Raw genomic sequence first — 14,057 nt, 5'->3', positions numbered from 1 at the left:
AAAGGGCATTTGGAAGGTTAAAAGATGCATTAGGATGGGTCTTGGACGAGTACGAGTGAAGACAAGTCGAAAAATACAAGTTTCGCAAGTTCTGACAATCTGTACGACGCACAGAAGGTTTATGCGGCGCACAAGAAGAAAGAATTTTGATCAGGGAATTTGGCAAAAGTTCCTGTGCGGCGCACAGGAGGGGCATGCGGCGCATATCGGGCACCCAAAATAAGGAAAGTAAGGTTTGTGCGTCGCACAGCCATCATGTGCGGCGCATAAACTAGGTCGGCAGATTTTCTTTTGAGATTTCACTATAAATACAAGACCAAAACCCTCCCATTCGATATACATTCACTTATAGTCGATTTTAGGGTTCTTTGAGGCAATATTCAGCAGCTTTTTCGTCCACCAAGATCTAAGGGTTGCTCGTGAGTTTCAAGGCATTCAAACGTCGATTTTCTTAGCTTTTCATTCTCTTTTGCACTTTGGTACAAGATGTTTACTCTTTCTTTTACTATTTGTGACTTATTTATGATTATGTCTAGCTAAATAACTTCATCATCCACTGAGATGAAGTGACACATTGAATAATGGTTGCATAATCTTTTGAATTCAAGTTGATTGTTAAACGTTTTGTCGTAATCTTAATGTTTTGAGTTCTTATGCTCTTATCTACTGTTTTGTTGATAATGTATGAATGATTTAGAGGTATCTAGGTTTAGGAATACATTATTCTAGTCGATTGGGTACAATTGATAGGTGTTAACTTGTGGTAACAAGATAATAAACAACAATAGATAATAGAATTCAAAGTGTTAACGGTTTGGTAAAATCGATAGACAAGATTGTTTACAATAACAATACAAATTCGTCAATTTAGTAGGTCTTGATAGGGAAGGTGGTAACTGGAACTTAGGGGTCGAAAAATTGGTTAATGGGTCGGATAGGGTAATAAGCTAAGTGGGCAACTAGTGAGTTCTTTGTTTTACCTCGTTATAAAATCAACAAGTTGAATTGGTTTTAATATAGATGCAACCTAAATAATGTGTGTCATGGAGTCCAAGTGGATGATCTTTTAATTCTATTTGATATACGACAATTCTCTTTTTGATAAATTCTTCGGAATTTCTAACTCTTTCAATCAACTAACTTTTTAATACAAAAACCAAGATGACGTGGTGTCTTTAAAAAACCAAAAAGGTGAGAAAGAAACAAAAAGGTGAAATGTTCGTGTTAAGATTGAGTAAGCAAGTGCATCAAAAGAAGAAGAAGGGGAGCTCATCAAAAGGAAAGAAACTCAAAAGAAAAACTCCTGCTGAACCTTCTTCTCTTACATCTTCTGAGGAGACAATATCTGTGTCTGGGTCTCCAAGACCAATCCAATCACCACCCCCCAAAACAACTAATTTAAGACGATCACCATCACCCCGAACACCATCACCTCAAAGACCATCATCACCAATTCATCAATCTTCACCACTTCCTTCAATTACAACACCTGAACAACCAACTATACCACAATCTGTTTCAACCATACCTTCATCATCCTTTATCCGATCTCCTCAACCGACATATACTCAAGGCCGAAAGAAATCGATTCTAGTAAACATTCGAAAAACCTTTAAGAAATTTCGCTTTGAGTATAATCGATTTCAAGAAATTGAACAAGAAAATGTGTTTACTCCTGATGATGATGCATCTGATGATGATGCAAATTAGTTTGCTGATGATGTTATGGACATCCCGGAGGGACAAGGAAGGAATGAGGGAGGGGTTGAAAATATCGGAGAGGTTGAGAGGTCAAGGCTAGGTGCAAGGCAAAAAGAAAACGTTGACCTCCATTTAGTATCAAACGTCTTTCAACGCCGGGTTCGCCGTAGGGTAGAAGACGAGAGCTCCCAACTCTCGCATGCACAAACATCCGTAAGCCATGCGGAAGTCTCTCAACAGACTGACGTCTCATTTTCGCACGGGCAAAAACCACGTACTCCATTCCATTCTCCTTCAAAGTCTGTGAATGTGAATCACAAAAGACATCTGTCCCTCTTTTGAATTTCGTTTCTGCACTTGTGTCTAGTACCTTTAGGACACCGATTGTCATACCCTATGCACATCTATGTGATGCTGCCGGAACAAACATAGAGAGATTGGCTCTTGTGCCCTCTCGAGGATTGTTTGGAAATCCTTCCATTGCTAACATCACGCCAGCTTTGAACGAAGGTGCCCTAGTAGCTAGATCAGTTGTGCGACAGTTTGAGTTCTTTTGAGCTCGATCTGTTGCGTCAGCTCTTCGTGCTTTGGGTTTAACGGTTCGTCTAAGTGACACCGGTGTTATTTACCTCCATTTCCCACAAGATTCTGGTTGCGAAGCCGAATCATCAACTGTTGTTCATACTCCTGAATCAATAGGAAATCCTGAAACAGTCATGATGTCTTCAGGTCACTCAGTAGGATCACTTGAGACTACTGATGTGCCAGTTTCTGATATTCCATTACCACCCGAGGCTCAAAGGTTGATATCTCATTTTGTTGAAGGTGTTATCAAAGGACAAAGGAGTGAATTACTTGTTTAACGAAACATCATCACCGGTAAACTTCCCGCCTCAGAAACAAGATCACCATTACCTAGATTGCGTATTGGAGGTACTTTACGCATTGGTACTCCAGTAGCTACTCCAACACCATCCCGAATAACACCAACACCTCAAACTATTCCAACAACAACAACAACAATACCACCAACACAAACACCACAATCATTTCCAGATCGAATTCACCACATCATTCTTCCAGTTCTTCTTCTGAATCTGATTCTGAATACTTAAGTGATTGTTCTCCGAATAGAATTGCCACCAGTGGTTTATCAACCGATACTCTTATTGTTGCACTTATGAATCGGTTGAGATATGAAGAACCACATCTTTCATTACATAAAAGATCCATCTTTCATTCACTTCTTGCATATTTGTCAGCCAAAGGTACTCAGCTAGAACAACAGGCTGAAATTGAAGCTCTACAAAAGCGAGTCCAAGAGCTTGATCAAGAATGTAGACTGGCTAATATCTCAAGGCGTCGGGATGATCAAGATCCTGATGATCACTCCGAGGGGGAGAATCTAAGAGATATTAGAGAGGTTAAGAGACACAAGAACAAGTTGGTCAAGAAATTACTCAAGAAGTTGCCCAAAAAAACCAAAATCAAGGAGGAGCTCAAAATCAAGAATTGGTTGAACAGTTAAGACTTACAAATCTGAGGGAGCTAGAACAAGAAGTTGAAAGTCAAGCTCAAGGTGTTGATCCTCTAGCCACTTCCTCTCAAGTTCAAAGTGTTGTTCAACCATCATCATCTCATGTTCATGATTCTGATTCGGATGATTCTGATTCGGATGACTTACCTCCACTTGTCAGACACATTTCTCACTATTACTCTACAACGTCAAGTTCTGATAAGTCAAGTGATCCTGATCCATTTTAGCCAGGAAATGATACTGATGATGATTCTGATTCTGATAATCCTGATGATGCTCTAAATAGAGAAGCTATTTCTCAATCTCAGCAAGAATATGGAGAAGATATCTTTGAAGAGATAGTCTATCATCTCAGAAATACAGATAATCTTGAGACTCCAAATGAACTTGGTCAAGGAATTAGACACCCAAGGATCTCAAAAGATAAAATCTGGCAGATCAATGAGGGTTACTTTGCTGAGAATTATGAACAGATCTTGGATTTAAGTACTAGACCTGAAGAGATTGTATGCAGAACAAGATACCTTGAAGAAAGAGCCTTTCAAATCTATTGCTCATCAGATGAAAGACTCAACATGACCTTGAACCAATTAAGAGCATTCTTTCTATTCAGATATCAAGGTCAAAGAGATGCATACATGGAGCTAATGAATGCAGAAAGTTCTGTGAGAGCTGAATGGTGGTATCAGCAGTTTCAAATTCCAATCACTTAAGTCCTTTAGTTGTTTGCTCCTCTCAAAAACCACAACATAAGACTTGTTCAATTCAAAGTTCGCCGAGCTGATGGTAATATCTATGTTGTTCAAGAAGAATCCTTTCAACATATGCCAATCTCAGACATCCTATTTCTCTACAATCAGTATGCTTATCTGATAATCAAGACTCCAGATCAACTCCTAGCCTATGAAACATTGAAAAGTCATATTCAAGCTTTGATTCGATTTTATGAGTTTAATGACTTTCAAATTGGCTTTGAGAGAAGAACTAGCAGGATTAATCTCACAAGACCAAACCAAAGAGCTGGAGGTTATGAGCTAAATTCTTTTCAGATTGGAGATCCAATTGAAGACTTGGATGGATTTATCTTCATCAATCGACTTAAGAGAAAGATCTTCATTCGCGCCTCTGAGTTTCCCAAATATTCAAATGCTACTTTGAAATATTGCCAATCCATTCTGAGTGCAATAGATGAAGATTCTGACAATGAAGAGGATGAAAACATCAAGTCTCAGAGAGAAGATCATATAAGACGTATCAGAGATACTCTCGATATGCGTCAAAGGATAAGAGATCTCATTGTCACAAGAACTCCCAAGCCCAAAGAAGGAATCATTCATACCAAGACAGGTCCATGGAATCTTTGGAATCCTAGCCATGAACGTGGTCCTCATAACATTCCTCCTGTGAACTTCCAAGATAATATCAAGCTACCGGATGAATGTCCTAAAGGTGATAACTGGCACTTCATTCCTAAGAAGTATTAGAATGATACATGGAACAGTTACAAGAAGAGAGCCTTCTGGAGTTCAAAGATCGACAAGCCATCAACCTCAAATGCTGCTCAAAGATACAAGAAGAAAAAGAACAAGCAAAGACGAGCAAACAAGAGAAGGAGACAACAAAGGAAGTGATAATGGACAACCAAGAACTAAGGGGGAGAATGTTAGAAATATAAAATAGTGCTTAGTTATATTTCTAAACATTATATTTTGTGTATATTGTATAAGGTTGAGGGGAAGCTTTTGTAATATACTTAGAGTATAAATACCCCACAAGCCTTCAAACACTAGTAAGCTTGTAACATTTTTCATCATTGAATCAATCAAGCTTTCCACACACACAGACCTTTCTCTATCAAGAACACACAGTAACACACACACTTCCACCATTGTTGATCACCTTACTTCCGCATCGTAACACGAATCAAAACACGTTTCTACAAGTTCTGGTACACTGCCGTGTATGTGGAAATTGATGAATCCATCCACTACACACTTAAACAAGGCACCAAGAACTTCACCATTATTGTTGATTCTCTCAGAGATGCCCTGAGAATGAATTATTTTGATGAGAATGAGATGCCTGTTGAAATCCCTTCTGGCATCAATACCAGGGAAGTGTGCAGGTTGATGGGGCACACTGAGATTGGGGACGAGAATGGCCAGCTGCTCAGGAAGGGTACTGTTTATATGAGCAGGTTAACTGATTCATGGAGATACTTTTTCACACACCTTGTTGAATGTTTGGGTGGCAGTTTTGGAGGCTTAGACCAGGTTAATCAAACGCAGCTCCAGATTGCCTATTGTTTGTGGCATGGGTATAGGGTGGATTTTTCCCATATATTCTTTAACGATCTGGTGGATACATTTAAAGTTAAGAGCAGGAAAGCCTTCATTCCCTTTATTCAATTTTTGTCTATTATTTTCAGAAGGGCTTTAAAAAATGAGTATACTGTAAATACAACTCATTTTTCATTATGTGAATATCTGAGGGATCTTAACCAGTTAACCTCATCTCCTGCTGAGGTTGACATTCCATCGGTGATGTTGTACCAGTTTAGAATACAAGAAGAAGAAGCCAATGCATCATCACCAGATGAATTAGAAGAGGCTGCAGGTGAACCTCAAAATAATGAGGAACCCATTGACACTACAAAAAAAGGCCTTCAGAGACTGAAAATAGAGACTGATTTTCTTGTTTTCTATAGGCTGGTACTTTCTATGATTAAGCTTCAGTAACTGAATAATCAACAACGATTGATTTTTCAGTCTCTGAAGGCCTCTTTTTTTGTAGTGGAAGTTCTCACTGTTGAAAGAGTGTTACCCATTTCTCAGGTAGCTCCTAACCCCACTAGACCAAGGAACAAAACTCATCGTCTTAGGAGAGACGGAGTTCTGGTCTCATCTCTTCCAGAATCTTCCCAACAGGATTCTGGAGATATTAATCAGGCAAACCCACAAGCAACCACCTCCACAATTCTTGTAGAAGGAAGTGGTGAAGAAGAAAGAGGATCAGACTCACCTCTAGAATACCAGTGTGAACTTCTGGAAGTGGGGACATTATGACTGTAGATGGGTCATTGATTATGGAAGGAGTTGAGGGAGAACAAACTGAGAAGGTTGTTAGAGAGAATCTGGAGCAGGGTGCTCAGATTGATTTGAATAGATTGGAGGAGAATGTACAAGTGGAGGACCATGCAGGTGGAACCGGCCCAGATTGGGATATGGTTGATTCTCCACTGTCTGAAGACAATGAATTTGATGTGAACATGAGTTTTTTGGGAGAAGAAGAAGTTGATCGCACTATTAATTTTGTCTCCCAGTCAATTCTTACAGAAATACACCACCAACCCCATAAAATACACCAACCCACCACTAGAACAAACAACAACAACACCAACCACAACAACTACTGAATCACCATGTGCACCAGAAAATCAACTCCTTCAACCTTCTGAACCACTGGTAGTCACCCAAACAACCGAAAATATCACAAGGGTGTTGCCAGTATCTACCATCACCAGAATCACCAATCCTTCCAGTTGTCTCTCCTCTTCTTCTTCAATCGAGGTCCAAGGCCTTTTTGATAAGGTGGCAGACCTGGAAAGATTATTCCAGTCTTCTTCTTAGGCTATTTCTGACTTTAAAACTTTAATTTCCAATAATCTTAAGTCAGAAATGAACATATTTGCTGGAAATGAGAAGTTAGTGTTTGAAAAGCTAGAAGAACTGGTATTGGCCACAAATCATAATTCGGAAAATATCTAAGTGGCAGTCCAGGAAATGAAGGAGAATTTGTTGGCATCTGTTCAGACTGCCTTAAAAGCTGAAGTTGTCAAACCTTAGGCAGATCTGACAGATGACGTCCAGAGGTTAGTTGGGAAGGTTGATGAACTGGAGAAAAAGCCAACCCTTGACAAGAATTCAGTTGTCAGCACCCTCAGTGATGAAGTTGTCCGAAAATTTAGGAGGGATATGCTGAAGGAAATAACAGAAGAAGTTTCTGAAACAATCATCAAAAATCTTCGTGGTGGGTTGCTGCCTGAAGTAATCAAGATGATTGACAACCAGTTGCCTCACCAGTTTCCTCAGGATCTAGAAATAATCAAAAAGGAAGTGATGCAGTTGAGGAACACTGTGAACAACATTTCTCCAGTGTCTGGTAGAACCTTTGATTCTGCTGACAGACATAAACTAGACCAGGTGTTGAATCATCTTCAGTCTGGAGATGCTTCGAAGGGGGAAAAGTTCCAAAGAAAAAGCTGGTGATCTTCAGAGAAAAATCGAAGTCTGGAAGAAGGTGATTGGAACAGATGTCATTGGTACTAACGCCGTGTTCAGGTTGAAGAAGAGGCTGCTGGTACTGATGCCAATGAGACAGTGTTTGAAGAATTCCCAGACATTCCAACCATAATGAAAAAGATTAGAAGAAAGTATGTGGTTTCTGGTGAAGTAACTGAAGAAGTTGGAGTTGAAGCAGAAAAAGAATATGTATCTGCTGATGAGGCCAAGGCAAAAAGACTGGAGCAAGAGTGCATCATGATTGAAATTTTCAAGAAAAATATGAAGGATGACTTAGTTGCTCACCAGTTAGATATGGCCAGGCATGGGACTCTGGATTCTTATAACGCTGGCATGTTGGGCGTTCAAATTGATGTTTATAAAAAGATGAAGGATGATCCCAGGCTCAAGAAATGTCTGGATGCCTTGGATGATGTCTATATTCGATCCATGTATGCTCAAAAAGAATAAGTTTATGATTCTGAAATTGATGGTGTAAGCATACTAGATCTCATTGCCCTAAGGAAAGAAGAATTGAAAGATCTCCAAAATCAAGCAAGGACTAATGCTACTGCTCTGGAGAATGAATATAGAAAGAAAATCAAAGGTTTGCCCAAGGCACCAGCCAGAAAGACAAAAGCTGCCAGAGATGCAGATCTTAGCACCTTCATTCCCTTGAACACTTCAGAAAGAATCAATAAAGCAAAAGTTCAACAAGTTGTTGAGCAGAAAAAGTTGTCCAAGGAAGTTGATGACATGGTTAGGAAGGCTCAGACAAAAGAAAAGTACAAGCATTTGTCAAGATTCAGAGCTGATGTCCGACTAATACTGGGAGCTGAGATCCATCTGGCAAAAAATCATGATAATTTCTCAAAGTTCCATGTCAAACTCTTCAGAGAAGGGAACTTTACTGATGAGAGACCAAACACTTCAGTAAGGGCATTTGGATGGTCAGAACTTAGAGAGATTGGCCTTTCCTACAGAGGTAAAGATGTTTCCCAATATGTAAAATATTTTATGAAGAGGATTGGCAAGGAATGGATGAGGAAGGAACTGATGGAGATGGAGTTGGGTTTAAGGACTGCACTAACTATACCACCATCTCCAGGTTCAAAGAGGAAGGCCACAGAAGAGCCATCTGGGCATGCTGAAAAGAGAAGGGCCTGAATCTTTGTTTTGTACTTGTATTTTGTTTATTTTGATGTAAAGTTGTAACTTTCATCCAGATGATGTCTGTATATATAAGCTGCAAACTTTACTTTTCACAAGTACTTGAACAGATTAAGTCTAGTAAACTAAAATGTATAATCTGGGAACAGTGATGATCTATAAAGTGGTTCTCCAGTAACTAAAATTTAGACTTAGTCAAAATCTCAAGGAATTTTCAAGCACAAACTTGTATAGATAAAAGCTTGAAAATCCTTGCATAATTTCTAAACAAATAGGGGGAATTTGTTAGGTCCAGATTTACTGGACTCGCTCCAGACATGATTACTGGAGCCCTTTAAAGATTTGTCCAGAAATTATGTGAATAACAGTGAACAACTTACTTGTACAGGAATCTGGATTCCACCAGATTTGTTCACTGGACTTCACTCCAGTCAAGATCTTTCCACTGAAGAACATTCTCACTGAAGTCGAAGAGTGAAGTCTGAAGAAGAAGTCTGAAAAATAGCGGAGCTCACTGGCAGACTTACCAGATCTCCTGACTGGAGTCCTTGACAGTGTTCTAGATCTTACAAGTCTAAACACTGATTACGAGGAATTGACTTTATGCCTTTACATGCCTTTACCCGGACAATCTATTTGTCCTTTGTTAAAAGCCTTACAAGCGTGTAAAGGTGGTTGGTTAATTAGAAGACAAGTCACTATCAAGTGACTTTATTCTTGTACTTTAACCAATGCATTTAAGGAATTAAAGTAGTTTTCTTAAATGCATGTAACCATATTTGTACGGCAAAAAGAATATTATATTTATTCTTTTTGCCTATAAATACCAAGTCATTTCCCTCTTCCAAATTACACTTTTGCAATTTGGTGCCTTTGCTCAAATACTCTCGATCTAAACAGTTATATTTCACAACTTTAAGTATATTTCGATCAAAAGAGTTTATTTTGCAAATATTAGATCACTTGTAATTTATAAGGATGTTTAGATACTTACTTTGTAATATTTTAGTTCCGCAACAACCTTGTATTTTACTTAACATCAATAAATAAAATACACTTGAAAATTACATTGTGTCTCACCATTTACTTTACTTGCTTATCTTTATATTGCTTAAATTACGTATTACTTAATATATACATTCTTGCATTTATATTTATTGTAATACTAGTCCAATCTAGTGCTTACTTGACTTGTCTCATTCATATTCATTGTAATACTAGTCCTATCTAGTGCTTACTTGACTTGTTGTATCCTACACTTGTGGGTTAAACCATCAAGTGACGGATTTCACAAGAGATGAATCTCTAGGTGAACTACAAGTTGAAGATGAAGCGATAACAATTTGTAGGTCCTCAAGGACGATACGTGCTCGTGAAAGGTTAAATCTTATTATTGAATCTAAAGAACACGTATTAGGAGATTTGAATGAACTTCCTTATTTCAAAGTTGCATTATTGGATCCGGAATCTGACAAATGGCTTGAAGCTGCGAATGCGGAAATGAAATCCATGAAAGATAATCAAGTCTGGAGCTTGGTTGATTTTCCACCAAATGTTGGGTGTAAATGTATCTTCAAGAAGAAGATCGACATGGATGAAAATGTACACACCTATAAAGCTCTTCTTGTGGCGAAAGGTTATACTCAACTTTATGGAGTTGATTATGAGGAAACTTTTTCTCCCGTTGCGGACATTAGAGCTATTATGATCATCTTAGCCATAGCGGCGTACTATAGCTATGAGATATGGCAAATGGATGTCAAAACCCCTTTCTTGAATGGTTTTCTAGACGAGGAAGTCTATATGGTACAACCAGAAGATTTTGTCGATCCACAACATCCTGACAAAGTGTGCAAACTTCGAAGGTCCATTTATGGATTAAAGCAATCATCAAGGAGTTGGAATAAAAGATTTGATGAGGAAATCAAGATGTTTGGTTTTGCTCAAAATTCTTATGAGCCATGTGTATATCACAAAGCTAGCAGGAGTAATGTTACTTGGGTTGAAGTAGCATTCATTCTTGGAATCAAGATCTATAGAGATATAAGTAAACTGTTAATTGGATTAAGTCATAGTGCTTATATAGATAAGATCTTGAGGAGATTTAAGATGGAAAATTCTAAGTGCGAAATACGGGAGCTATTTTCATTGCCAATGAACCTGGGGTTCAGAAAGGTGCCAGACATTACCAAAGAAAATATCACTACGTTCGTGAGCAAATCGAATCGCGTGAAATCAAATTACTCAAAGTTCACACAGATTATAACTTAGCGGATCCTTTTACAAAGGCATTGTCAAAAGGAAAGTTCAATAAGCATGTCGAGGGCATTGGTCTTAAATACTGCTAGTTATATCATGTAAATCTGTTGTTGGTATTTTGATAATAGGATGTTAAACAATTATTATTTTAATAAATGAATTTTTATACGCAGTATAAGTAATTTAATTTTTTAATAATTGTGTCCTATATTTCCATGCTTAGATCCATGAATATTAGTCGAATATTCTTAAACGTACATTGTCGATTAATTATATGGGAATATTATTAAACTAAGACAATTGTGAGAGATTGGTGAAAATATTTAAGGGAATATTTTGAAGATGGTGGATATCGTACCTAACTCACATGATATTCAAAGGGTGAATATTAGACTTACCCCACTTAACGAATTTTCATTTTATGGATCAGCGTCATTAAATGAAATTCGTGAAATGGTTACTTTATTTATCCTTTGACTTAAGATACAAGTGAGTTATATATGTGTAGATTGCATTTTTAGATATAGTTCGTAACTGTCCTGAACAAGGTTGTAATAAAGGGCTATTTTGTAACATCTTACTGTTGGCGGAAACATGAGGTGTCATGAAAAGTACAACACGACATGGAATTTTATAGATACTGCTAAATGAAATAGAATATAATAAATATATTCCCAAAAACATGAGTACAAAGTCATAACAGTGCTAAAATAGCTTATTACAACCAAGTCCATAAAGAAATAATCCAAGGCATGTAGCCTTAAAGTCTGACAATAAGTAAGGAGCACTAATCACCGAAGTCCAGTCTAGCATAGCAGTCTTTATCCCTGATTAGCCTGAGCACCTAAAAAGTATACTAAAATGTGTCAACACAAAGGTTGGTGAGTTCGTAGGGTTTATGTCAAAAGTCTAGTCAAAGAAATAAGTCTTTTGTCGATTCTTTTAAGTCTAAACAAGTAATAGTTCAATATGTAACGAGCAGAGTTACGCCATTATAAGTCTGATGTCTCAATGTCTCAAAGTCTGGCCTTACGGTACCTGCCTTAGTCCAAAGTCTCAAAGTCTCAAATCTCCAATACATACAAAAAGCACGTCAATTAAGCACAACGACAAACACATAATCACATACATACAACAAGACAGAAGGACGTCAAATGGCATAAGTAACTCTATACGCACAGGCTCAATACTGAACATAAACAGAAATCGACAAAACTGTTTAAAAAGAACAAGTATACTTTTCACCCCAAAACATGTAAAGAGAGGGGCTACGAAACTCACCTGAAAGCAGCACAGGTATAAATATCCTATATCAACGAACAGGAACACGAACTGTCAAAAATACTGAAACAAGCTCACTATCTGTCCAAAAGTCCTACATTGTCCACAAGTCACCCAGTAAGAACTTGGATTTAATTGTACTCGTGTATGTCCTATATTAGTGTCTTAGGAAATGCCATTATATCTCGTCAAATGTCATAATATTTATAATAGTCTTATTGTCCTTATAAATTGCCCATGAAAAATGCTTCTTTTAATAATGTTCCATTCGTAATGTTATATCTTGTCATATACTTATATGGTATATCATTATAATATATGTTAAGTCCGATAAGTCGTTAATAATTGTTATACAAGTGTATAATTTATATAATCCTTTCAAAGTCTTTTTAGATATATATATATATATATATTTAGTCATATGTCCATGCTAGATTTGATCCTTATATATAAATATATATGTCCATATCAATTTTAATTCTTGTATATATATATATACATAGTGAAAAGTAATTTTGAGAACCTTTTTTTTTACGAGAACCTTTGAGAACTTTTCAAATCAAGCTCAACCGATGATTATTTTTTACATGAAAATTGTTTTTTGATTATTTTCTGAAAAACTTATGTGTAATTTTGAAGTTTATAATTGTGTGGAGGCATGGATTATCATCCATTAAACAATTATGTGAAGATTTGGATTCTTGATCACATGTGCATGAATATTGCTATGATCACATGTATGCAAGTCGATCACATGTAATCATAACAATATTCGTGCACATGTGATCAAGAATCCAAATCTCCACAGAATTGTATAACGGATGATAATCCATGCCTCCACACAATTATAAACTTCAAAATTACATATAAGTTATTCAGAAAACAATCAAAAAACAATTTTCATGAGAAAAATAATCATCGATTGGGCTTGATTTGAAAAGTTCTCAAAAGTTCTCGCAAAAAAAAAAGTTCTCAAAATAACTTTACCCTATATACATATATATATATATCTAATAAGTCTTTGTGTATACATTTATATATATATCCATATCGATTTATTCTTTCAATTAAATTTTGACCCAAAACTTAATTTTGACTAACAATACCAAAACTATAATTTTGACTAAATCAAATTTTTAATTCAAATATAACTAAAAGTCCAAATAACCAAAAATACTTAAACTCTAATTTTTTTCCAAAAGGACCAAAACCGATTGATTAACAATCTGTCCTTTGACCGATGTTTGACCGGTGTTGACCAAAATGGAAAAGTCACAAACAAGTCTAGATTTAACCGAAAAACTAATAAAAATTGCTTTTATTCTCGGATTTTTAACAATTCCGGTATATACCCATGAACAATAACCGAAATCAAAGTCTAAGCATCAAATCTAAGCCTCAATAGGTGATTTTCGGATACAAAGTAATCAGATTAAAAGTTTCCGGACCATAGTTTCCAGGTTTGGAAGATTTCAGTTTACACATTCCGGATTCAAAGATCCATGGCTCAAAGATTTCGTATTTCAAGAGATTTCGGCATATTCATCTCGGATCTAGAAGATTTCGGATCTTTAATCATATATATGCATATATATAGCCGAAAAGTATATGAAAATTGTATTAGTTTCCGGATCTAAAGTGATTTCGGGTATGTTCATAGCCAAGAACACCAAACAATCGGAAAATATATATATATACATACTTAAATATTTCGGATCTATACATATATATATATACATATTTAGCCGAATATATATATATATATAATATACAAAATGTTGGATTTAATAGATGGAAGAAGAAGAAAACCCGATTTATACATATTTTTA

The 14,057-nt window shown here is 36.7% G+C and overlaps 1 protein-coding gene across 1 annotated transcript; it reads left to right on the top strand.

Annotated features, from left to right (window-relative positions):
• The first annotated feature begins 1,215 nt into the window (after positions 1-1,215).
• On the top strand, positions 1,216-1,710 carry LOC122591473 (proteoglycan 4-like). Its single transcript, XM_043763740.1, has one exon. It carries the CDS (start codon positions 1,216-1,218, stop codon positions 1,708-1,710), a length of 495 nt encoding a protein of 164 aa, XP_043619675.1.
• The last annotated feature ends 12,347 nt before the right edge of the window (positions 1,711-14,057 follow it).

The sequence above is a fragment of the Erigeron canadensis genome, chromosome 3, assembly GCF_010389155.1.
Source record: "Erigeron canadensis isolate Cc75 chromosome 3, C_canadensis_v1, whole genome shotgun sequence".
In the NCBI taxonomy this organism is placed as follows: domain Eukaryota; kingdom Viridiplantae; phylum Streptophyta; class Magnoliopsida; order Asterales; family Asteraceae; genus Erigeron; species Erigeron canadensis.
The sequence above is the reverse complement of the archived record's forward strand: the minus strand, read 5'-3'. Positions and strand labels throughout refer to the sequence as shown.